Source organism: Lemur catta, chromosome 2 (assembly GCF_020740605.2).
Source record: "Lemur catta isolate mLemCat1 chromosome 2, mLemCat1.pri, whole genome shotgun sequence".
Lineage (NCBI taxonomy): Eukaryota > Metazoa > Chordata > Mammalia > Primates > Lemuridae > Lemur > Lemur catta.
Window position 1 is genome coordinate 102,177,979 of NC_059129.1, and position 27,219 is coordinate 102,205,197.

At 35.4% G+C, this 27,219-nt stretch overlaps 1 protein-coding gene across 1 annotated transcript in view; it reads right to left on the minus strand.

Moving 5' to 3' along the window:
• The window catches only part of AK9 (adenylate kinase 9), a 102,423-nt gene that overhangs the window by 46,080 nt on the left and 29,124 nt on the right, over positions 1 to 27,219 (minus strand). The window contains exons 10-19 of the mRNA XM_045544168.1: positions 26,916 to 27,014; positions 23,616 to 23,755; positions 23,355 to 23,535; positions 17,882 to 18,026; positions 13,625 to 13,735; positions 11,189 to 11,269; positions 9,564 to 9,712; positions 8,502 to 8,658; positions 7,684 to 7,798; positions 2,342 to 2,418 (exon numbers count right to left, since the gene is read on the minus strand). Coding sequence (XP_045400124.1) covers positions 2,342 to 2,418; positions 7,684 to 7,798; positions 8,502 to 8,658; positions 9,564 to 9,712; positions 11,189 to 11,269; positions 13,625 to 13,735; positions 17,882 to 18,026; positions 23,355 to 23,535; positions 23,616 to 23,755; positions 26,916 to 27,014 — 1,255 coding nt within the window. The remainder of the gene's footprint in view (positions 1 to 2,341; positions 2,419 to 7,683; positions 7,799 to 8,501; positions 8,659 to 9,563; positions 9,713 to 11,188; positions 11,270 to 13,624; positions 13,736 to 17,881; positions 18,027 to 23,354; positions 23,536 to 23,615; positions 23,756 to 26,915; positions 27,015 to 27,219) is intronic.

Genomic DNA, 27,219 nt, shown 5'->3' on the forward strand with positions numbered 1-27,219 from the left:
CTGGCTAATTTTAAAATTTTTTTCTAGAGATGGGAGCTTGCTATGTTGCCCACGTTGGTCTTGAACTCCTGGCCTCAAACAATCCTCCCACCTTGACCTCCTGAGTTGCTGGGATTACAGGCATGAGGATTTTCTTATAGCTAATTAAAAATAATAAATAATGTAGTATGTGGATCAACATGTTAAATACAAATTTAAAAAGTATAACTCTGAGTTTTATGTAGTTGCTGATGACCACTAAGTGGACATGTGTTTGGAAGTCTTTCAGGAAGAAAATGGCATGAATGGTGGTGTCCAAAAAGCCATCTCCCTAATTTCCTCTCGTACACTTATGAAATTGACATAATATTCTTATAAAAATGGAAAACAAGATACTTCCTATGCAAAAATGATATGAAAAAATAAATGAGCTTGTTTTCTGGACTCTTGGGAGAATTCCTTTCCTCAATGAATACCTCCAAGAATCACTTTCTAGTGGTGTGACATACTTCTGGCATCTGAATTTTAATCTAAATCTGGATGATTATGCACCAAGAAGAAAGCATCTTCAAGTATTCTCATATGCAGGTCTAAATGAGGACTCAGCGGATGTGGTTTCCAAGTAACTTGGAATGTGGTAAATCTTTCTGTGTTAGGTGGAGGATTTTATGGTAATATACACAAGGATGAAGCAGCATCTGCTAAATCCTACTATGATTTGGGATGAAGTTATGTGCTCTACAGAAGGAACTTAAAACTTCTTTCAACTGCATATCTCTTACAGTAAAAATAATGTATCATATACCTCCAATATGTGTATATAGGTTGTATTCTTATCCATATCAGGTACATTATAAAACATAATATAAAAAACAATTTATATAATGATGCAGAAAAATGTAAAAAGTTCAAATCCTTTTTTCTAGAGCCCTAATGGATAATCTGTGTATCATATAAGTCAAAAATGGATTGAAAAGTATTCTAAGATCCTTAAACTGTCTGGGATTTTGACTGTTAATTATGAGTTATACTAGTTATCTACTGATTCATAATAAATGATCCAAAAACTTAGTGGTAAAAACAATAATAATGACATATTATCCTTGCAGTTTCTGTGGGTCAGGAATGTGAGAGTGGCTTAGCTGGATGGTGCTGGCTCAGGGTCTCTCATGAAGTTGCAGTGAAGATCTCGATCAGGGCTGCAGTCATCTGAAGGCGTGACTGGGGCTGGAGTATCCACTTCCAAGGTGGATTGCTCAAAGCCAGAACCGAGGTGCCCAGGGAGCAGAGAAAAGCTATTACCATTGTACACTGCCCAAAGTCCTGACCCAAAGAATCATGTGCATGATAGAACTGGTCATTGTTTCACACTGTGAAGTTTTGGGGTGGCTTGTTGCACAGTGTGGAAAACTGAAACAGACACTCTGTACTCTTTTGAGCCACGGACTCCTTCGGCAGTATAGTGAAACTTATGTACCCCTTCTCAGAATAATGCTTTCAAATTCATAAAATATGTAAGAAATCAATTATGTTGACATACAGTTATCAAGATATAAAAAATTTTGTGCTATAGGAAATCTGTGCATTCTCACTAATGTGTTAAAGAACAAGAACTAGCAGCTGGTTCAATAACTATCATCATTTTCGAACAGCGATAAGCATATAAATAAGATATATAAAACTATAATGTGATATGAAAATATCTTCATTCCATTGGTGATAAAATCAAGGTATTGCTGATACTATTGTGGGTTGCTGTCTATATTAATTACTTGTTGAAAGAAATACTAAATTTCAATTAAAGGTTAGTGAAAATAAATTTGGAGTTATTTTCCCATTAAGTTCACAGACCCCTGAATTTTACCCAAGGACCCCAGGTTGAGAACTCCAGTCTTAAAAGAAACAGAGTAATCTCTTCTATAATGGAGATGAAAGTTCAAGTGAAAAGACAATGGGTGTGTAGTAAGAGTTCGGCTGCTTTCTCAGCTCCTGCAGGACCCTTCTAATAGAAGTAATTCCAACAGCTATGTGTCAGCCGTGACAAGAGCAACCATTTAGAGACAAACTGAGTGTGCTACTCTGCTGTGTATCCCTCATAGAGGAGCCTGAGTAGGTATCTGTATGGGGACTGTTTTGCCTATGAATCCACTGCTCCAGTGGCCATGTGATTTATTATCCCAATTGGAACACTGTGAGAATAAAAGGTAGTACTATAAATACTTTAGGACCATATGCATAAACCTGGGCTCTCATGGGCAAACTGGGAAACATTATCACCCTGTCTATAAAGCACTTGAGATACTGCAACTGCTTGCAGTAACAATACAGTGACACATCATTAGTCATATCAATCTGTGTTTGCCTTTTGTTTTCATATCCATAGTTTCCAGTAGCCTTCGATTTTGTTCTTCTATTCTCAATGCCTCTTCTGTGGCTTTTCTGAAATGAAAAGGTTCAAAATTTAATTCTCTTTGGAAATTCAGATATCGCACAATATTATAGGAGTAAATGCTTATAGTGGTAAAAGTAAAGAGTAAATTGTTTATAATATTCATTACAGATTTTACTTTACAATGTAAATTTTTAAATTACTCTTGTTGAGACCAGTTAATTTTTAGAACTTTTTTTTTTTTGGTAAGGAAAACTGAAATGTTATACCTTGAAAAACTTTGGCCATTAATTAGGAAAGCTGTCAAAATTAATAAAGGATTACCTAATCCTAAATTGAAAAGGCAAATGGGAGGATTCGTAGCATTTTTCCTTTATTTAAATGGGAAATGTTCACAATATAATGTTAAGTGAAAAAGTTGAATATAAAACTGTATTTATAGGCTAAGTGTGGTGGCTCACACCTGTAATCCTAGCACCCTGGCAGGCTGGTTTCGAACTCCTGACCTCAAACAGTCCTCCTGCCCCGGCAAGAGCAAGACTCCATTTCTACTAAGTAACAAAAAGAAATTAGCTGGGCAACTAAAAATAGAAAAAAATTAGCTGGGCATGGTGGCACATGCCTGCAGTCCCAGCTACTCAGGAGGCTGAGGCAGAAGAATTGCTTGAGCCCAGGAGTTTGAGGTTGCTGCGAGCTAGGCTGATACCACAGCACTCTAGCCCTGGCAACAGAGCAAGACTGTCTCACAAAAAACAAAAAAGAAAAAAACCCCACCAAACCTGTATTTATAATACAATTTTAATTTTGTATTTGTATACAATTTTAAATTTGTATTTAAAATGTATATAAATGAGGATTAGAAGACTAGAAGAAAACCAATCGAACTGTTAAGACTATCTCTGGATGGTGGCATATGAAAATTTTAAATTTTCTTTAGCTTTTTTTGCATTTAAAATTTTTTTCTATATTGAATAAACAGAAAGTTTGTAAATTTATCTTTCTAATTAGAAAAAAAAATTATTTTCTTTTTAACACAGTAATGATGAAATTTAAACAGACCTAGAATATGGAAACTTAAATATCTGGTGGGAATTTGTTTTTCATTAGGGTTGAAGCACTAAACTTGTCTTAACAATAGTGAAGAAAAGTATAAGGAGAGTCAGTGAAATGATAGAGAAAGGCAATATTTATTAGAAATTAAAATATGTATACTTTTGACCTAGAAATTCTATGTGTAGGAAATAAGCACATCACTGCACAAAGAAACATGTATAAAAATATAGACTGTATCTTTTAAAAATTATACCAAATAACTGTGTCAAGTATTCCCCAATAGGGGACTAGTTAAGTACAGAAGAGCTCATTGGTATCAGCAGCACATGCTGGGGCCACAATTCTCCTTAGAACTGTCATTCTCTCATATTTAGTGTTTTCTGTGTCCATTTTGCCTTCCTTTAAAATCTGGTTACATATATTCTCTTCAGAAGACTTTACTATACCTCTTCTCCCAGCAGGTCTGTTTCCTGTTAATAGATGGTGTTCTCTCACTGTATTCCAAATCCTATGTTCCAGCCTGAAGTCCTGGTGTAACTCAAGTTCTCTTTGTTCATGACTCGAACCTCTGAGACTACTGAATATTGTTTCTGAACTCCTTCCCCATTTTGACCGTGTGTGTGAGTGGGCAGTCATTTTGCAGGCATACCCCATTTTATTGTGCTTTGCTTTATTGCAGTTCACAGGTATTGCGTTTTATACAAATTTGTGGCAATCCTGCATCAGGCAAGTCCATTGGCATCATTTTTCCAACAGCATATTCGAACTGTCAATAGTAATTATCTCTGGATGGTGGCATATGAAAATTTCACTTCATGTCTCTGCATCACATTTTGGAAGTTTTCACAATTTTCAGATTTTTTCATTATAGTGATCTGTTATGGTGATCTGTGATCACTGATGTTGCTATTGTCATTGTTCGGAGTGTCACAAACTGCGCCCATACAAGATGGCAAACTTAATAAGTGTTGTGTGTGTCCTGACTGCTCCACTGACTGGCCACTCCCCTGTCTCTCTCCCTCTCCTCAGGCCTCCCTATTCCCTGAGACACACCGTATTGAAATGAGGCCAGTTAATAACCCTACAATAGCCTCTAAGTGTTCAGATGAAAGGAAAAGTCCCACGTCTCTCGCTTTCAGTCAAAAGCTAGAAATGATTAAGCTTAATGACGAAAGTGTATCAAAAGCTGAGAGAGGCCAAAATTTAGGCCTCTTGTGCCAAGTTGTGAACGCCAAGGAAATATTCCTGAAGGAAATTAAAAGAGCTACTCCAGTGAACACATGAATGATATGAAAGTGAAACAGACATTGCTGATATGGAGAAAGTTTTAGAAGTCTGGATAGAAGATCAAACCAGCCACAACATTCCCTTAAGCCAAAGCCTAATCCAGGATAAAGCCCTAACTCTCTTCAATTCTATGAAGGCTGAGAGAGGTGAGGAAGCTGCAGCAGAAAAATCTGAAGCAACACAGTTTGGCTCATGAGGCCTAAGGAAAGAAGCCATCTCCATGACACCAAAGTGCAAGGTGAAGCAGCAAGTCCTGATGGAGAAGCTGCAGCAAATTATCCAGAACATCTAGCTAAGATCATTGATAAGGTGGCAACACTAAACAATAGATTTTTCATTGTTGAGGAAACAGCCTTCTGTTGGAAGAAAATACCATCTAGGACTTTTATAGCTAGAGAGAAGTCAATACCTGGCTTCAAAGCTTCATCAGACTGACTCTCCTGTTAAGAGCTGATGTAGCTGGACTTAAAGTTGAAGCCAATGCTAATTTACAATTCCAAAAATCCTCGGTCCCTTAACATTTAAGCTAAATCTACTCTGCCTGTGCTCTATAAATGGAACAACAAAGCCTGGATGATAGTACATTTGTTTATAGCATGCTTTAATGAATATTTTAAGTCTGCTATTGAGACCTACTGCTCAGAAAAAAAGATTCCTTTTAAAGTATTATTGCTCATTGAAAACGCACCCAGTCACCGAACAGCTCAGATGGAGTCACATACTACAAAGAAATCTTTCATGAAAGGAAGAGTAAATAGATGAGACAAACTTACTTGTCTTATTTTAAGGAATTGCCACAGCCTCCCCAACCTTCAGCAAACACCACCCTGATCAGTCACTTGGCAGCTATCAATATAGAGGCAAGACCCTCCCACCAGCAAAAAAGATTATGAGTGGCTAAAGGCTCAGATAATTGTTAATATTTTTTGCAATAAAGTATTTTTAAAATGTGATATGTACAGTTTTTTAGATATAATGCTATTTCCCACTTACTAGACTACATAAATAACTTCTGTATGTGCCGGGAAACCAAAAATTTCATGTGACTTGTTTTATTGTAGTGGTCTGGAACTGACCCCACAATATCTCTTTTCATGAGATCTTCCTTCCAAAATCTAGATAAAGTAGGTTGCTGCTAATTTAAGACCTGAGCAGATATGAGGAGGAACTTTGCTGCCACTTATTAAAAACTTCTACAAACCACTTGGATAGAAGATCCAAAGACAAACAATGATGACAGAAAGTATCTTCCCATTTGACTGGCACATTTGGAAACTGATGCTGGAAAAGTTGTAGAATGTGGCATATCTTTAGATATCTGACCCAAGATGTAGTTCTTAATCCTGTTAAGTTTATCTCTCTTCTAACGAAGTTGTAAAGGTTTTAAATGAGTCTCTGACCACTTTTTTTTCTTTTACGCTGTCTTAGATTTCATTCTCTGCAGTATATGAAAAAAATTGGTTTGAAATACTCATGTTGAATTTCAAAAATCAACATGTAAAAACATTGAAAAGGCTGGTTCAATCTGGGCACGTGACATTAAGAAGTTTGTAAAGATGTAAATATTTAGAATCAAAAGTAAAAATTAATTATAGAAATAGCTCAAAAAATTTCATATGGTAAAAGAGAGGTGAAGGTAGAGTTGGGAGAAAGTAGGGAAGATATCTTTTTCTTTTTAAAAAAATTATAGATATACTTTTTATATATTTAAAATATAGTAGATTCTCAGTCTAGAAATCACATAAGCTTCATTTTACATTTATATTGAGATTGTCATCTGTTCTCAAATATTTGACTATTTCTTATACACCAAAAAAAAATTAAGTTTTCCTTAAACACTAGCAGATTATAGTTCCATTTGTAACAAAAGTTTTAAAAGCTAAATATAATAAGTTTGTAATTATTGTCTGAATTAAAATACTTTTTAGTCAATATATCAAATAATAATTTTATCAACTAATTTAGCTAAATTATACTCACATATTTTTATGTTAAGTTCCTAAAGGAATGACTAGCTTAAATGAATAATGAATACTAAAAAAAATTCCTCTGACATTTACATATTATTTAACCTCCCCGCACCTCTGCAATTACCCACCTCCCAGCTTCATCGTTTCTTTAGTTTAAAGAGCTCTCCTAAATCTCAGCTCATATTGCTAATATCTGAAGGGGGGAAGGAAATATCATTTGAGGAAGCTATAGTTGCCATCATCACTAGTAGGAAGTTTAGTGGATTACATAGAGAAATTTAGTTATTATATGTCTAGGCTTTCATCACTTTGAACAGTAGAAATCTCAATGGACAAATTAAAATGTGAAGTATTTGAAGAGCATGTCTCACCAAGGAAGAACAATTAGCAAATTAAGTCACTTTTTATACTTTATTCTTCAATCTGAAGGACTTTATAGTCTATTAAAATTTAATACTGACTCCTGCCATGAACAGATAAATATATGTTCACATTTTTAAAAGTTATTTATTACACGCAGATGACAGAATAAGCCCTTAATGTTAAACCTGTCCAATATAAATAACGAGTCTTGTTCTTTCCTTTTGTGGAACTTAGGCTTTGGATTTTAGTCATATCACACAAGTATATTTTCATTTACTTCCTATCATACTGTTTCTTCAATTTGTAGATACTAGATAACAAAATTAAGTCACAGATAATTTGGTAAAAAAAATATGTATCTTATCCATGCTCATTTTTTTACAGTGTCTTTGGAGAATAGATGCTTGATTTATTAATAGGACAAGTTTGATATAGACTGTGAAAACATCTGTAACTGCATACTTTGGAGATTCTGGAAGTGTTAGTGAAATTACTGTTTTTCTTAGAACTAATTAGAATCAGACCAAGTCAATAAATTATCATTTTGATATTAAATATATTTCATAAGTGTAAATCCCAAGAAGATATTTAACAGCTATAAAAGATACATTCATCTATTTTATCATTCTAGGCAGATTTTACCTTGCTTCTTCTTCCTCTTTTTTCTTCTTTTGTAGTTCATCTAATAATCTTGCTAAAATCTGAGCATCAATTTCAGATTTATTCTCCAAATACAGTCTATTAAGTAAACATTTTTCTGAAATACAGATAAAGAGAATATTATTTTCAAAGCTTATAAAATAGAGTGAAATATATTTTGGAAATCAACACAAAAATTTATTTCTGCCTATATTCAAATATATCCAAAGAATGTAAATAGAGCTCAGATTCTTTAAAATATTTATAGATCATCTTAAATCCTTTTTAAAAAGGTATATATTAGTACAGTCTAAATAACTAAAACATGAAAAGAAGTAGTATACATATTTTTCATCTGGAAATTCTCATTTCAAACATATTTCTTTAAGAGGCAAAATGACAGAATAATTAAAATTTAGCTCTGCTATCTTTATGTACCTATTTTTTACCACTTGAAGTGAAGGAGGATGAATATATAGTCTTTGCCCTCAGTCTTACATATTGTTCATTTAGAAGTTATAGCTGCTGACTCTGTGTGTGTGTGTATGTGTGTGTGTGTGTGTGTGTGTGTGTTTGAAATTCTCAGCTTCAAAGAACAATTACAAGGGCCTGCTAGAACATTCAGCGTATCAGTACTTATCCCTGGCCACCTCCTCAGTAGATGGAAACCTCATTTTGTGTACCCCTAGGTCCCGCAGGGATTGCTGGAATGGTATTTGCATCTAGGGAGGGTGGAGAGTTTTCCATTCTATATTTTAATCAAAAATATTATCAGCAATAAAAACTTCACTTTCAAATTTACATAATAAATATTTACCAACCGTTGTTTTCTGTATCTGATAAGTAGATTACCAAATCAGGTATAATTCCTTTCTCGACTATGAACATCCATAGTTCTTTTACAATAGGGCAGTTGTCCACAATCCATCCTCCCTGTTTTGGGGCACCAGAAAACCTATCCTTGTTTTCTTCCATTACCTGTGAGAAATTGCACACTGATATCACCATCATAGCTTAACAAGTCAAGGATGCTACCTTGATACGTAATTTTTGTAGATCTTAAACAAGTATCTTTTTGCTTCTTCTGACTTTCAGAAGCAAAAAAAATAGAGTTTAAAACAATAAAATGGTAAATTTTAAAAGTTAAAAGCAGGATTAAATGAATATAACAATACATTTTTGCTATATATTATTCAGTATCACAGAGTACAGGTCCTGATTCAGAAGGTCTGGGGTTCGGCCCCAGAGTTTGCATTTCTAACATGCTTCCAGGATGATGGTTCATGGCCCACTCTTTGAGTAGCAAGGTCCTAGTCCAGCTTGCCTTTTTAGTGACAACATCCGTCACTTCCTTTTTGCTTTTCATCACTCAGTGTGACAGCTGAGAGGTACTGAGATGCCTGCTAATGGTAGAACTGGCTCCATTTAGACTGGAACATCACTCATGTGTCCACCCACCTCCCCTATGAACACACGTTCAAACTGATTGGATGAAATTAATTAATGATGGAGCAAAATTTGTCTTGTTCCATGACTAAATAGATGAAATATCTAACTTTGGTACTGGATTCATGTACACCATCTTTTAACAAACTAAACTGAATCAAGAACAATAAAAGTTAATGAAGAATTAATTTCAAAACCATGAAATTACATTACATAATTTTGTTCGTAACCGAAAACTTACCAAAGAACATCAGCAGTTTTTCACTAGGGTACTTTACATATAACAATGTTGACTACAAAATAACATGAATTTAAAGGCTACAAATTTCAATACTGTAGAATAAGAAACTAAAATAATTATACATATAATAGATGAACATTTTCTTAGTTATAGTTAAATCAATGATAAAAATTAACAAACTGGGTTTTTTTTTTACCTCTTTGAGGACTTCTTGTAAGATTTCAGCATATTTTTCATATGGCTGTTCAAAGTCCATATCCTGTACTATTTTTACAGTCTCCTCAATCATAGAAAGCACCTCTGGATGATTTGCAGTTACCTCTTCTATTGAGTCTTCTACTAAAACTAAAGTAAATTAAGTTAATACATTAATGCCATTAATACTTTTAGTGGACAATGCCATTTGCGATAAAACATGATTAGTAATATCTGACCCAAGAAAGTATTACTTTTGTGCTACTGCACAACATGCTGGAATAAGGGGGAAATAAAACTAAAGAGAGGAAATATTAAGTCAGGAATCAGAATCGCAAACTATCAGAGGAGTGCTTTAAAGCCAGTGCGCCAGAATGAAACCAATGAGGGAAGAAGAAAGTACTGTCAGGCAGGAGTCAAAACCAATGCTGAAAGGTGGGGACCAGAGGATTCCAGGCATCAAACGAAAACACAAGCATCTACAATGAGTCAGAAAACAAGATAAATATTTCCAGTTACTACCTGGGATGGTAAAAGAACAGGAGGGAGGCAAGTTGGAGGGGATGGGGAAAGGTGGCATAGGCTGGTTTTTCAAGTGTTACACTTGATTCTTGCCCTCTTTGGTCCTGAAGTGTCTCCCTGTGTGGCTGAGCTGGCTGTCAGGCTGCATCATGATGTAAATGTTTATCCATCCCTCCGATGAGAGGGAGCTTGGCAGCTCCACTTGACTCCTCTACCTTTGGATTTGCAGTTGAGCTTCTGAGCTGCTGCCCCAGGCAGGGCTTCATCTCTCAGGGTCTCTACTGCAGCCCAGTTGATCCTAGCCCAGAAAACCACAAAAAGGCCTTGAAAGAGCAGGTGTCTGCTGCCCTCCCTGCCTGAACGTGTTCTCGAGGATGGAGAGAGCCACAATTCCTGGCAAACCAGAGCAGAAGAGTCAAGAACTCATGATCTTCCTGCAGCCATGGGAGCAGGGGGCATGCCAAGGCAGAAATAGCCAGCAAAGAGAGAAACATGCTAGGAGCTGCAAGCTGTCCACCCAATAGCCATTCTCCTCTTCCTTAGTAACGGAACCCTGACTTTGTCAAGGCCAGCAATGTGCCTAGCTAAAAAACTACATCTCCCAACTTTCCTTATTGTTTGGATGTCCAAGATGCAAGCAGAATTTGTGTGTGTGTGTGTATGTGTGTGTGTGTGTGTGTCTTCCTATCCTCTCTTTAAGAGAGTTGACTCAGCTGAATGCAAGGGACAGTTTTGTCCCTTGCTTTTTTCCCTCTTCCTACTAGAGACACTGTCATGACGGCTGGAGCTCCGACAGCCATCTTGTGAATTATTATAGCAGATACATGTCAGGGATGGCAGAGCAGAAAGACAGACCATCCGTCTTCCCAATATTTTTCTTCACCAAAACAACATACCACGTGCTATTTTTTGTGTGTGTGTCTGTTCCTGCATGTCCAACTGTTCATATTAATAATAGAGTAGCCTTTAATATAGCATAAGTTGGGTATTAAAGATGCTTTTTTTAAAAAAAATCACACATTTCTTCTTCAAATTCTGAAGGAGCTAATTGTGTTTTTTAAAAGCATAATCTAAGAGAACCAAATCGACCAAATATTAATTTACCTTTGTCTGAAGATGACGTTAGATCTTGACTAGTGTCTTCAGAACTCCTAAATGTGGATGTTTCAGTGGTTTCTTCTTTACCTGTGAGTAAAACATTGTTAACATCTAAGAATGGTATTTTAAAAATGTAGCTGGATTCCCAAGGAAGGTTGTGATAAGAGCTTGGGGACCTAGGACTCACTTTTCTAATTTTTAATTAAAATAACAACCATAACATTCAAATAGTTAAACATATCTATCAGCAGGGAAAATGAAGATGATAACTTAACCTATAAGAAAACCAGGAATAATTTCAGTTTACTATAATGCCAGTGGATCTAAATTGAAAACAGAAATCAGCAGGGCCCTTTCTGACGCAACTCACACCCTCTTGACTCAAAAAGGTAAAGGCTGTGCTTATCCCAGAGCCATGAGGCAGGGAGGGTGCCTTTTTACCAAAGGCTACTGGCAATACTGGCATTCTTCCAGCAATAGGTAGAGGCACCAATGCCTGCTTCTAACTTGGACTGCCTTCCCCAGAGAAGGAACAGACAGTCTTGGGGAGGGGCTGTCTGCAGATTGGTGCTGGGAACTCCACAGCAGCAGAGGTGGGGCTCCCAGCTGCAACTCAGTGGCCAAAATCTTAATGTCTTGGGTGGCTGGGGGGGTTGTCTGTGAAGGCTGTGTGTGTATTGGAGAGAAGGAGTGCCATATATAAATTTCTGACAGTGCCAAGTTTAATTCCTGCTAGGCTTGAAATAAACAGTAGGCAAGCATATCTGTCTGAATCAGTAGGAAAAAACAAACGAAAAACAGCTCTACATTATATATCAAAATAAATTACAGATGTACTTAAAAACTGAATAAAAAGGTTGGACCAATAAAAAAGAACTGAATATAAGAATATAATAAATATTCTATATAGAATATATGTATAATGTCAGAATGTAAGAATATGACAGCTGTCCAGAAAGTATGCAGCCACCGTCAATACTATTTTTCATATTACATGGCTGGATACTATATGGACAGCCCTCGTATAATAACAGAATATAATATATATTCTACATACAGAAAATTTATATATATAATGTTTGGCTGAGAGGAGGAATTTTTAAGCCTAAAAGCAATGGAAGAAATAAACAAAGAAAAAGGAATGATTTTACTGCAAAAATATGAAAAATGACTTTATTCCAAAAACAGCAAACTGACTTAGATGGCAAACCACTCAATTTGGAAAAAATGTGAAAAATAAGAGACTAATATAGGAAGTTTATGCACAGACTATATAATATTTTAGAAAAATGGCCAAAAGACAAAAATGGTCACTTCAGCAAAGAAGAAATATAAATGCTTAACAAATATTAAAATAAGCTTCAGAAGTAAAAATTAAAATAACAATAAAAAAGAGAAAATACTGAGGAAACAATGACATATATTTTGTATATTACTGAGAGAAACATTAATTTGGAAAATTTTATGCAAAGCAATTTGACTCTATAGCTTTATAATCATTAATTTAGTAATTCCATTTATGTCAACATGTAGACAAAACTTTATGTAAAACATTAATTGAAGCATTATTTGTAGTAGCAAAAAAAAAGAAGAAAGAAAAATAAATTTCCAACACAAACTACTACTGGTTAAAACTACCTATAAATAGGGAAATTATGCAGCAATTTAAAATGTTACAATATTTCCTAATGAAGTAATATAAGGAAATAGTATAAGTCAAAAAAGGTAAAAATAGTTTATATTATAGCTATTATGTAATATTATGTTACATATATGATTATTATGTTATATAATGTAAGGCTATATGCTTTCAATTATATTAAAATATGAATAGAAAAATTTTATAAGGTATTAATACAGTGGATAAATGGTAAAATTTCACAGCTAAAATTGTGGGTTTAAGATGCTCTGATTCCAATACATTAAACTCCTTTAAATAGCTTTTAAGAAAGTATTTATAATTATATGATAATGATTGTATCACATTTGGAAATACTCAAAAATTTTCCTTTGGGCCCTAATTGTATTTGACTCCCCATTCTCTGTTTTTCTCTTTATTCTAATAAATTTATTTCTGTTCTACAGCTGTTCGGTTTAAGCCTATAAGAGAGAAGCTAGCTTTTTTTCTCCTGAAGTTTCCAATTTTTTTTTTTTTTTTTGGTAATTTGAAGCTTCAATATAAACATGATCAAAGATGAAATAAATGAAAATAAGATCCATAAGCATGGAATTAGCAGCTCATTTTGTTACCATGTTTATCAACTTTAGCAGCTTGATCATGGTGGATACTGTCTGACTTTGTTGGGGCTTCTTCAGTGTCCTCTAAAAAGCCTTATCTTTGGGAGTCTTGAGCGTACACTGCAGTGAAAGAATACACTTTGGCAGCTACTTCATTTAAATTAGGAAGATCTGGTCAATAACATCAGCAATATATTTCTTTACCATCATCAACTGAAGAGCTCATGTCTCCGAAGATTTTGTATGTTTCCATTAGAAAATCTTCAGACTCCTTTTTTTCATATTGTCCTTCACTTTCTCTTAAAGCTGTCTCTGCTGAAATGCAATAATTGGCTGTGTTAGCAGTTGGGGACAGGGATGCAGGGATAGTGAGCACAAGCCCCTGCTTTAGGGTCAGACAGACTTAGATTTGAATTCTGACTGTCACTTCAGAGTTGTGTGGCTTTGGTAAATCACTTGATCACTTTGCCTCAATTTCTACTCAGCAAAAAAAGGATCATTAAACTTAAAGCACTGCTGTGAAGATTAAATGAGGTAATTGATGTAAACGCTTAACTTGAAAAATGGTCGGCACACAGGAAGCCTGCTCCATGTTAGCTGTCATCCTCTGTATTATTATATAATTTTTATGTTAAAAAATCTCAATATTCTCCACTAACAATTTTTCTCAAAAATGTATTGGGGCAAAATTCAAAAGCAAAAATATTCCAATTTTTTTTAAATTTTAAGAAGGGTTAATTCTATTGTCAGATTTAGAATAGTGAATTTGAAAAAGAAAATAAAATGGCTTTCAAGTTTGCAGCGTACGAGAGAGCCTCAATTTCTATATTCCAGTCGAAGAAGGCAATTTGTGGAAAGCTTTAAAATCTATGATTTAATACCATAATTTGAAGTGAAAGAAATTACTACCGATTGTATGAAACATTACAGATCACTACTCTTCGTCCTAGAGCCCGGCCAACTTCCTCTCTTGACCCAGGTCTCAGTCAAATGTCCCCTCTTCATCCCAATATTTCAGCATCTCTATCTGATCACTGTCTACCCATTACCACCTTATATATATTTTTCTATCTGTTCACTGGGCTTTTTTTTTTTTTTTTTGCCCTTCTACCCTCTATTAAAATGTAAACACCACAAGGACAAGGACTTCGTGTGTCTTATTCACATCTGTATCCCTAGTGCCTAGAATCATGTCTAACACAAAGTAGGTACTCAAGTATTTGTTGAATGAATTGATGAATTCATTTTGTTCAGACTTAAAAAGATTGAATAATAAGCCATCTTAGTAGTCTGAGCCAGTATTTCTCCAGTTTCAGTTTTTAATTAGCCTAAGGGGTTTTTTTTAATTTTGATTTTCATTTTGAAGATAATATACTCAAAATATAACTCCATTCTAGATCATCTAGGTGATCATTTGGATGGCATGTTATTTCAGTGCTGGTCTTTTTGTTGTTGCTTTTGAAATCTCTTGGGCATCATGTTAGATTATTTTATTTGTTTATAGGCTAATGAAAAAGAAGATAGCCAGATTTATTAGGCAAATAATGTGTTCTCGTCTAGCAAAAGCTTGACATTGCCATGTAGGAAGAGAGAAATTCCTTGCTACTTAAATAGTTTCAAGCATAAAAAATCGAGAAGTTAGGAAGCTTCTCGATTTTTGTCAAGAGTTAAAAAAAAAACCCTGATAGCAAAATCTGACAAATAGCACATACACACATCAAAACCCTCACAATAAATCAATCACACTTGTAAATGTAGGGGAAAAGTCCTAAATAAACAAACAAAAGTAAAAAATATGTTATAAGAACAATACACTGTGACCAAGTAAGGTTTATTTCAGAAATACAAGAATGGCTGAATACTGGAAAATACATTCGTATAACTGATCAAATCATTAAGTCAAAGGATTAAAAACTTATGATTATCTTGAGAGATGCTGAAAAGACATTTGATAATTTTCAACATTCATTCCAGATAAAAATACTTAGTAACCTTATGGAGAAACATTGGCGAGAACCCCCTTAAAGAGCTCACCATCACTGCCACTATTTAACATCATTCCAGAACTGCTAGCCTACATAATTAGTCAAAAAAAGAAACAGGCATAAATATTGGAAAAAGAGGAGTTTAAACTATACTTTTTTTTGAATGGCTCTCCGGAAGACCAAAGAGAATCAACTGAAAGTCTGCAAGAACTAGAAAGTAAGTTTAATAAGGTGGATAGTTACAAAGAAATAAATTTTAAATGTACAATAGAAATCAAACCGCTTTCCAATATACTGGTAATAACTACTTAGAAAATATTAGAGAAAAACAATCCCATTGAATAGTAACAAAATGACAAAATATCTGGAAACAAACTTATTAAGAAAAGTATAAACAATACATGAAGAAAACTACAAAATGTGGAAAGATACAAAAACTAGACTAAAAAAATGGAGATTTTATGTGTCTGTATGAGAAGATTTGACAGTAAAGATGAGAATTCTTGCCAAATTATTATATAATACTAACATAATCCTCCCACTGGGATTTGCTGCAGAACTTAACAAAACTCTACAAGCATCCCAACCTCTAGTACAGTTCCTAGCACACAGTAAGCACCTATTTTTCACAACAAATGGAAGAATAACCAGGAAAAAAGCTAAAACAAAATGTTTTGAGGGAGGATTTATATTACTAGATTTAAAATGCATCATAAGGCTTTGATAGTTACATTTTGCATTAAAGGCTGTAATATAGAGAAAGATCAATAAATAGAAAGTTCAGAAGTTTATAACCACTCACATACATGCCCAAACTTAATATTAAGAAAAATTGGCACTTCAAGTTTCCAGTAAAATTATGGATAATTTAGTAATTGTTATTTGTAACAGTGGTTCACCATTTGGTCAAAAAACGAATTTAGATACCTAACATAAAATTTATTACAATAATTACATATTAACTAGAAAGAAGCATTATTTTTAAATGAGTGAACATAATTTTGCATATGCCATAGGATCATAATTAATCATTACAAATATCAATAGGAAAAAAGAGATGATGGAGAACACACCAAATTCTTAGCAGCTATCTCTGGGGAGGAAGTATAAGTGAATTTTCCTTTCATCAGCTTTTTCCAATTTTCTGTGCTCACTTGAGAGACATAGAGGAAAAGAGCACAGACATTGATTTGAATCCCAATCACTTGCTGGCTGTCACCTGTGGACAAGTTACTTAACTCCTCTGAGCCTTAGTTTCTTCAACCACTAGAACTGGAGATAACAATATCTACCCCATAGGCGCGTCATGAGGATTAAATAGGATTATATATGCAATGCCGTTAGCACTGCTCCAGTATGTAGCAAATGCTCCATAAATATCAGTTACTATTACTTTTGTAACGAGAAAAATGTTATTAAGAAAAGAATATTTGGAACAGACACACTGACAGCCAAATCAGGGGACAGTGCCCTGCCATAGTTTCTGGGACTGCAAACAGTGATGACTAAATCTAGCCTAGAATTGCTGGAGCTAATCCCAAACTTTTGGGTCCAGATCTTTGAAAGTAAGGAAGAGCCCATGTAGTGCACAGGAAGTGCTGCATTAAGGGTATTGCATTAAGAGGAGAGGTTTAGATTAGGCTATTTTCATTTATTCTATTATGACTAGTTACAAGGGTGCCAACTAGAGTTATAAAGTATACCAAAACCAATTAATGAATTTCAAAAGTAGCTATGAAATGAAAATTCTCATTTTTCCTGGAGAAAAACAGAAGGAAAAAGAAAGAAAGAAAAACAACTTTGTGTCTGTTCTAAGACAATGTGATCAACAGCCAGTGAAATACAGGAAGAGGCAGAATGGTCAAGGAGAGAGAGCACACACTAGGGCTTCGGAAACAAGGGTTCAAGCCTCAGCTGTGTCACCAGTTGGGTACTTACCAGGGAGCCATTTAACCTCCCTGAGCCTCAGTTTCCTCGTCTGTAAAATTAGGGAATTGTGTTAATTGATCACTAAGGCTTCTTCCAGTTTCACTGAATTATGGCTTTTTGAATTCAAAATTATTACATCCCAAATAGAAAGATTTAATTACAATCAAGGCTGATACATAAGCCTAAAATAACAACAACAACAAACTCCACAAGAGTCCGGTGGATTCTTACTGTTTTAATGACTGGTGTACATAAAGACGTAAATACTGCTCAAACAGTCTGCCCAGTAAGTGGATCCATAAAAGTAAAAAAAAGTCCAAATTTGGAAGCTCCTTCTGATTCCTTTCCTTAGAGGTCTAGAATTGAATTTTTTTCTCTGCTTATGAATTGGCTTAGGTATATCCATTCTTTGAACCATTTATTAAGAGACTAAAACGTGCAAGGTTCCAAGGATACCAAGGTGAACTAAACAAAATCCTTGCCCTCAAGTACCCAGGTTTAATTGTTTACCTAAGCTTAAAACATACATTTTTAACACATAGTTCACCTTGTTTTTTAGCTTGTAGTTCTTTGAGAAGCTTTTCCCTCACAATTTTAATAGCTGCTTCAGTGGCCGCAGCTATAGTATTTTCCATTAATGTTTCCCGGGCTTTATCAAAACGTGGTTGAACAAGTTCAGCATAGTCAACTACCTGCAAAGAATATTTGAGAAAATCAACATAAGCACAAGTTTTTGCAACTATTAAAGACATTGCTCATCTATTTATCTATATCTCTATCTCTACCTATATTCTAAAAATATTAACACTTCCTGAGGTACCTTGGGAGTTGTTATGTTCAGAATTCACTGATTTTTGAGTACTTGCTTCAGTAGAAATTCAGTCATATTTTTCATGTGAGATCTATATAATATATATACTATAGATCATGTAATATATATATCATGTAATATATAATATATAGATCATGAAATATATATTCAGGTGACATATTTTTTGGCTTAACAGAAATTAAAATAAAGATATATATTTAAAATCAACTTTGTATATGTAATTTACATACAACGAAAGGCACACATTTTAGGTGTACATTATGATGAATTTTTACAAACACATACATATAACAACCACCACAACCAAGATATGGAACTTTTATATCACCCCCAAAATTCCCCTATGCTCCTTTGTGATCAATCCCTTCCCATCCCATCCCCTCCCCTAGTTTTCATTCCTGGCCCCTGGCAACCACTTTCTGCTTTCTGTCACTATAGATTAGTTTTGCCTTTTCTAGAATTTCATATAAATGGAATGATACAGTATATAATCTTTTTCAGGCTTTTCCTCCTTAGCAGAATGTTTTCAAAATTCATCGGTGTTATTGCAGGTATCCTTTTTATTGTTGAACAGTATTTTATTGTATGAATGTACCAGTTTTTTACCCATTCATCTATAGATTGACATTTGGGTTCTGTCCAGGTTTTGGCTATTACTAATATAGCAGTGATGAATATTTGTACAGAAGTCTTTTTGTGGACGTGTGTTTACACTTCTCTTGGTAAATACCTAGGAGTGGAATTATTGGGCCATATGGTAAGTGTATATTTGTCTTTATAATAAGCCATCAAACTGTTTCTGAAACAGTTGAACTCTTTTACATCCCTACCAACAATGTGTTCAATTTGCAATGTTACAGTTTCTCCACATCCTCACCAATAATTGCTTTTGTGAATATTAAACTTTTACTTATTCTAGTGGATATAAAGAAGTATCTCACTGTAGTTTAAAGTTACATTTCCCTAATCACTTATAATTTTGAACTTCTTTTTATGTGCTTATTCACATCCTTTTTTAAGGCATATGTTCAACTTTTGCCTATTTTAAAATTTGTATTAGAATTCTTTATATGTTCTGGATATAAGTCCTTTGTTAGGTAGATAATAGACCTAATACTGAATGTTGGGATCTTAGAAATAGATTTCTACATGCCTTTTAGGTTTAATTAATATTTCCAGATCCCTAGATTCCATTCTGCTCTTCCTGAAATAGGCTTATATTGATTTATTCCATGGCAATAAATCTACATCTACACCATTAGTTTTTAATGCATACATAGTATTGCATTAGATGAAAAGTTGCAACTCATTTAACTAAAATACCAATAATATATATTTAGGTATGCATATTTTTGCTGTTATTATATAAACTAAGCTGTGATGAACACAATTATGTACATATATTTGTTTTAGTTTCTTTAGGAACATCCATAAAACAGAATTGACAATTCAAAAGATGTGCATGGATTTTAGACTTGTGTAATACATGTATTTCCAATTGCTATGCCTAATGGTTATACTCTTACCAGCAGTATATAAACATGTATTTTTCCTCATTTTAGCTACATATCAGTATTGGGTGTTAATAGCAATCTTTTAAATGTAACAATGAGATCAACATGACACATCTTTGGTTTTTGGCATCTCTCTATTGGGGAAGTAATATCCTTTTCTAATGTTTAGTGGCTATTTGTGCATATTATTTTGTGAATTGCCTGCTTGCTATTTTTTTTCTATTGGGGATTTACCTGTGTATTGATTTGTCTCTTTATATTTTAAAATGACCATATTTTTTATCTGACACATATTGTAATGGGTTTAAAATATGTCCACAAATCCTTTGATACTCCTCTCCACTTCAGAAGGGGGAACCTAATTCCCCTCTTCTTTAGTGTAGGAAGAATTAGTGACTTGCTTTAAATAAATAGAGTGACAGTGGGTGACTTTTCAGACTAAGTCATGAAAGACACTGAACCTTCCTCCTTGGTTCACTCTCGAGAGAGAAGCCAGTTGCCATGTCATGAGGACATATAATAAGAATATAAAGAAAGAAAATATTTTGTACAGCTGTATGTTTGTGTTTTAAGCTAAGTGTTATTACAAAACAGTCAAAAAGGTAAAAAAAATTAAAAATTTATAAATGCATCATAAGGTGATTTTGTCATTGTGCAAACATCATAGAGTATACTTACATAAACTTGTATAGCCTATTACACACCTAGGTTATATGGTACAGCTTATTTCTCCTAGGCTACAAACCTGTATAGCATGTTACTGTACTGAGTACTGAGTACTGCAGGCAATTATAACACAAAGGAAAGTATTTGTGTATCTAAAGATGGAAAAGGTACAGCAAAAATGTCGTATAAAAGATAAAAATGATACACATCTGTATACGGCACTTACCATGAATGGAGCTTGCAGGACTGGAAGTTGCTCTGTGTGAGTCAGTGTGTGAGTGGTGAATGAATGTGAAGGTCTAGGATATTACTGTACACTACTGTAGACTTTATACATACTGTATACTTGAGCTACCTTAAATTTATAAAAAATATTTTTTGGCCAGACGTGGTGGCTCACTCCTGTAATCCTAGCACTCTGGGAGGCCAAAGTGGGAGGATTGCTTTAACTCAGGAGTTCAAGACCAGCCTGAGCAAGAGTGAGACCTCGTCTCTATTAAAAATAGAAAAATTAACGGGGCACCTTCCCTGTAGCACGTGCCTGTAGTCCCAGCTATTTGGGAGGCAGAGGCAGGAGGGTCACTTGAGCCCAGGAGTTTGAGGTTGCTGTGAGCTATGCTGACACCATGGCACTCTAGTCCGGGCAACAGAGCAAGACTCTGTTGAAAAAAAAAATTAAAAAATATATTTTTCGTTCTTCAATAATAAATTAACCTTAGCTTATTGTACTTTTTTACTTTATATGCTTTTAATTTTTTTACCTTTTTGACTTTTGTAATAACACTTAGCTTAAAACACAAACATATTATACAGCTGTACAAAATACTTTCTTTATATCCTTATTCTATAAGCTTTTTAAAATTTTTGATACTTTTTATTGTTTAAACCTTTTTGTTAAAAACTCAGACATAAACACACACCTTAGCCTAGGCCTACAAAGGGTCAAGATCATCAATATCACTGTCTTCCACCTTTACTTATAATGCTTATAATCAAAAAGAACTTGTATATAGACAATAGGAGGAACACTTACTAATAATATGCAAAAAAGCCCCTCACAATAAAAAATGGGCAAGACAGTTGAACAAACACTTCAAAAAGTAAATATAGGCCGGGCATGGTGGCTCACGCCTGTAATCCTAGCACTCTGGGAGGCCGAGGCGGGTGGATCGGTCAAGGTCAGGAGTTCGAGACCAGCCTGAGCAAGAGTGAGACCCCGTCTGTACCAAAAATAGAAAGAAATGATTTGGACAGCTAAAAATCTATATCGAAAAAATTAGCTGGGCATGGTGGCGCATGCCTGTAGTCCCAGCTACTCGGGAGGCTGAGGCAGTAGGATCGCTTAAGCCCAGGAGTTTGAGGTTGCTGTGAGCTAGGCTGATGCCATGGCACTCACTCTAGCCCAGGCGACAACGCGAGACTGTGTCTCAAAAAAAAAAAAAAAAAAGTAAATATATAAATGTCCAGTAATCTGAAAATATTCAACTTTGTTAGTCATCAGAAAGATAATGAATTAAAACCACAGTGAGATACAACTGTACACCCACTGAAATGGCTAACATTAGAACAACTGACCATAATAAGGGTGGGCAGGAATGTGGAATGACAGAACTCTCAGATACTGCTGATAGTTTTGTAAATTAGTAGAACTAGTTTGGAAAACAGTTTGGCATTATCTACACAAGTTGAATGTTATGCATATACTACGTCCCAGAATTTGTCTTCCTAGATATATCTCAAAAACTTATAAATACGTGCATGTGTGCATCAAGAGACACATATCAGAAGGTTCATAATACCCCAATCTGGAATCAATTCAAGGTTTATTAGCACTCAAATGTGGATAAATAAATTGTGATATAATTTAATCATCAGAATACAATAGACCAATATAAAATGGACAAACTATAGCTATATACAATAACATGGATAAATATTATAATCATAATGTTAAGTGAAAGAAGCCAGGCACAAAGAACATAAATTGTTTAAGTCCATACAGTACAAAAAGAACATGCAAAACTAACCTATGGTATTTGGATGTATGCTTTCACGGCAAAACCATAAAAGAAAAATATGGGAGCAAATATCAAAAAATTCAGGGCAGTGGTTACCTTTGTGAGGGAAGTGAGGGGATTGGTATCCAGAAGAAACATGAGGGGGTTTCTGGGGTGCTGTCAACATTCCATATTTGACCTTGGTGGTGGTTATACAGGGTTCATTTTGTGATAACTCAGGGGGCTTCACTTTTCTGCATGTTTGTCATAATTTAGAATAAAGAAGTTAAAAGCAAATAGAAAATGTTACCCCTTGTGCTTAAAAGAATTCAATAGCACTTTGAACAACTTCAAGCCCTTCCCATGGCCTGAACAACTCTGAGTATGTCTTTCAACCATCATCTTGGACCATTCCTTCTTTCCCAGGCAACACTCGAGCCACACCAGCCTTCTCATAATGCCTCTGCATGTCAATCCCACATCAAATTCTTTGGCTCTGCCTTCACATTATATCCCAAATCTGCCTTCTTCTTACCACTTTTACTGCTATCACTCTGGTCTATGCTAAAGATAATTTCTCTTCATTTATTGAGAGTGGAAAACAAGATCACTGGGGGAGATCTTGGGTGGTCAAGGAACTCACAGGCCAGGCTGTTGGGAGGCTCATCTTTGTAGATGCTGAAATCACCAGGACTCAGGGAAGGATGAGTGTGTGGGGAGAGTGAGAATGAGCCAGGAGGAGTGAGATCCAGGAAACAGAGGAGTGGAACCCAGAGAGGCAATGGTGGTGTAGCCTGGATGACACGACATTTAAATCTGGGGCTTTTGGGAAGCAGGCAGGGACTGTGGTCTGGAAATGGCAACAAGCAGCAAGGTGGATGCCTTCCCCACTCCATCCCAATGGAACAATTATCCAGTCAACAGCATAAAAAAACTGAGTACAAACAAAATCCTACAAATTATAATCAAGTAGAGACAGATAGAAAGCAAGCTAGCCAAAAAGGTAGTTACCTTTCCTTTGTAATATTCTGCAAGCAAATTGCTAAGAGTTGTTTTCCCTGAAAGTTCAGGTCCAAATATGAATACTTTACACGGTGGTGCTGGCATAGGTGGAAGAAGATAGGGACGTGGGTTCAATAAAAATCTTTTTAATGTTTCTTCTGATGAAAGACAGTACATTTTACCTAGAAAACTTAAAATATGCCATAATAATAAACAACTGAAAAGATGTATGGACAAGCTATAAAATTAGGTTCTAGAAATCTTACTTACCTAACAACAAAATCTGGTGATCCTGGATAAATGTTGCCTTCTTTTAAATTTACAGGACATAGACGTCCCCATCTGCTTCTCTGCCATCTATACCTGGGTGCAATAAGTTTGTAAGATGAAAAAGTACGGAACAGCTCCTCCTGCGAATCACAAAATATTAAAAAATTTTATACATTAAAATGTAGCCATAAGTTTTGCTGAAATTAGCAGTATTAAACATTGAATTTCTTATTTGATAGTACTGTAGTATTTAAGAAATAGTTTAGAAAGCAAATTTTGCCTTTTTCTTAATTGCAACATTCTGCACTTGTCCTAGATTTAATAAGACTAGTTTTCATTTCTGTTTAAAAAAACCTCGTTTAAATTTTAGTGAGCAGTTTCTATCATACTGTAGAATGAGAATAAGGTAGACAGAGCATTTTCTATCATCTTCCTTAAAAAAACAGATTCTACAAAATTCTTATTGGAAAAATTTGAAAATGTACCAGATTTTTAGTTAATTTACCTAAGCTTTTAAATAGTAAGCTGCTATATACAGTTTGTTTTCGTATTTAGTTAGCTATAAGTGGTTCTTTCATTCTCAAAATTTAAAGTGTCCCTCAGTAATCTTTCCTGTTGGTAACCTCCAGAGAAATTAAGAAATATTAATACCTCGCTACAGACTTCAAGGATTGCTGAAGGGTTCACCTGTCCTTGTGGTATCTCAGCAGGGGATGATAGAACCGGTGAGAGATGGCATGGTGGGTATTGTGATTTGAATGTTCCCTCCAAAACTCATATTGAAATTTAATTGCCGTTGTGACAGTATTAAGAGGTGGCTAATGTTATCTTGGGAGTGGGTTAGTTGTTGCAAAAGTGGGCTTGTTATAAAGGTGAGTTCGGGGCCCACGTGCACTCTTGCTCTGGCCCTGGCCCTAGCCATTTATATATTTTCTTTGGAGAAATGTCTATTCAAGTCTTTGCCCATTTTTGAACTTGGCTCTTTTATTGTTATAGAGTTGAGGTTGCTCTTTATATATTCTGGATATTAATACCTTATCAGATATGGTTTGCAAATATTCTTCTCCACTGTGTGGGTTGTCTTTTCATTCTGTGAGAGTGTCCCTTGATGCACAAAAGCTTTTAATTTTGATAAAGTCCAGTTTCTCTATTCTTTTCTTTTGTTCCTTGTGCCTTTGATGTCATACCTGTTTTGTTTTGTTTTACTTAACCCCAGAACCCTATCCTAGAAATTCTGTTTTAACTGGTCTGGGCACTGGTATATTTAAAAAGCTTCCTAGGCCGGGCGCGGTGGCTCACGCCTGTAATCCTAGCCCTCTGCAAGGCCGAGGCGGGTGGATCGATCGAGGTCAGGAGTTCGAGACCAGCCTGAGCGAGACCCCGTCTCTACTAAAAATAGAAATAAATTATCTGGACAACTAAAAGTATATATGGAAAAAATTAGCCGGGCATGCCTGTAGTCCCAGCTACTCGGGAGGCTGAGGCAGTAGGATCGCTTAAGCCCAGGAGTTTGAGGTTGCTGTGAGCTAGGCTGACGCCATGGCACTCACTCTAGCCCGGGCAACAAAGTGAGACTCTGTCTCAAAATAAATAAATAAATAAATAAAAATAAAAAAAAAATAAAAAGCTTCCTAGATGACCTCACTCTGCAGTCAGGACTGGAAATCACTGATTCAAATACCCCCGCTAAAAAAAAACAAAACAAAAAAACCCACAGGAACCTGTAGATCAATCAACTTTAATCAGCCAGGCTTCTTTAGTATCCCAAACATTAAAGTAGGGGTTCTCAAGCTTAAGTGGGTATAAGAATTCATTCTGGATCTTGTAAAAATACATTTTCAGATCTCATCTCCAGAAACTGTAGTTCAGTCAGTCGGGGATATGGAGCTAAGGAGTTTGTATTTGCAGAAAGCTTTCCAGGTGATTCTTTTGGGGTGGTCTGGACTGCCAGGGAGAAACACTGCTTGAGGGACAGGAATAAGGACTCCAGCGTACATAGTCAAAAATTCTTCCCTTTTACGAAAAAGAGAGCAGGCACACAGAGTCATACATCTTATGAACTACCACCTTATGCCAATGTATGCAATAATTTCTAAGGACAAACTTTCTTGCTGGGAAGGTTTTTTTCTTGCCTGCAGGTTTTATGGATACTTTTTATTTTTCCTTCAATAATGACCTAGAAGAGGAGGCCTCAGCACGCAGTTTATTTTTCCTAGCCTTTGTGCTGACCAGCTCCACCTTTCTTTCTCTTTAGCACCAGTGCTCCTAACGGAGGTCCCAGCACGTATTCCAGCTACACTGACCCACTGAGCTCTATGAATTACATTGTACAGGACAACAAAATGACCTCTTTCTTCAAAGATTATTTTATTTGAATTATGGTATCTTTTTATGATCCTGTTATATGATTTTTTTTTTAAATTTTCTACTCAAATAGATGAAACTAAACTTCCCAAATAGATTCAATCTTTCATTTTAAAGTCCCTGTGGCCCTTGTAGCTCTTAGCAATTATTGTTGGATCTCCATCACACTCAAAGCGCATCAGGGCCAGGAACACAGTAGTTCTGTGGTCCCCAACCCCTGGGCCACAGACCAGTATCAGTCCATGCCCTGTTAGGGTCTGGGCTGCACAGCAGGAGCTGAGCCATGGCAAGCGAGCAGAAGCTTCATCTGTATTTACAGCTGCTCCCCAGCACTTGCATCACTGCCTGAGCTCTGCCTCCTGTCAGATCAGCTGTGGCATTAGATTCTGCATTACGGTGAGCTGTATAATTATTTCATTATATCTTACCATGTAATAATAATAGAAATAAAGTGCACAATAGGTGTAATGTGCTTAAATCATCCTGGAACCAGCCCCCTTCCCCCCATCCCCTTGCTGGTCTGTGGAAAAATTATCTTCCATGAAACTGGTCCATGGTACCAAAAAGGCTGGGGACCACTGCAGTAGTTACTAAAAAGAATTGATCAAATGATTGAAGGAAGGAACAAGTGTAAAGAGTTGAGGGCCTTTAAGTCTTTGCTTTTTTTGGTGCTGCAAAAAGAAACTTGGGTTTTTTTCTTTTTCATTATTCCTATGGTTAATTGTTCTGATTTTATTATTTTTCTGTTTGCAAAGCTTTGCTGTGTTGTGTTTAGTGTCTAAAAGAATATTGTGCTGATATTATAGCTTCTTCTGAGAAGTCAAATCCATTTTTATAAAAGGTATCCTGAAACTTCTTTTAAACCTTAAAAGGATATAATTAAGGTCACAACATATATTGAAAAGGTAGACTTCCAAACAGTTAAATGTAACTTACAGTTTCCAATGAGTCATTAATTTCTTCTTCCGAACTCTGAAGTTTGGTTAAAATAGCTGCCCTTTTTAGGTTCAGATATTTAAGTCGATCTATAACCGTCTGAATTAAAAAACAAATGTTTAAATACATTAGCATTTGAATATCTCAAACATCCTAAGAAAGTGATGGGCTCGTGGTTCAAGTCTATGGTCCTTCTGGGACTCTGGGTAGATGCTTTGACTGCTTCTTCCTGGCTTCTGGTGGTTTGCTGACATCTTTGGTATTTCTAACCTTGTATATGCAACACTGCCTCTGATATCACATA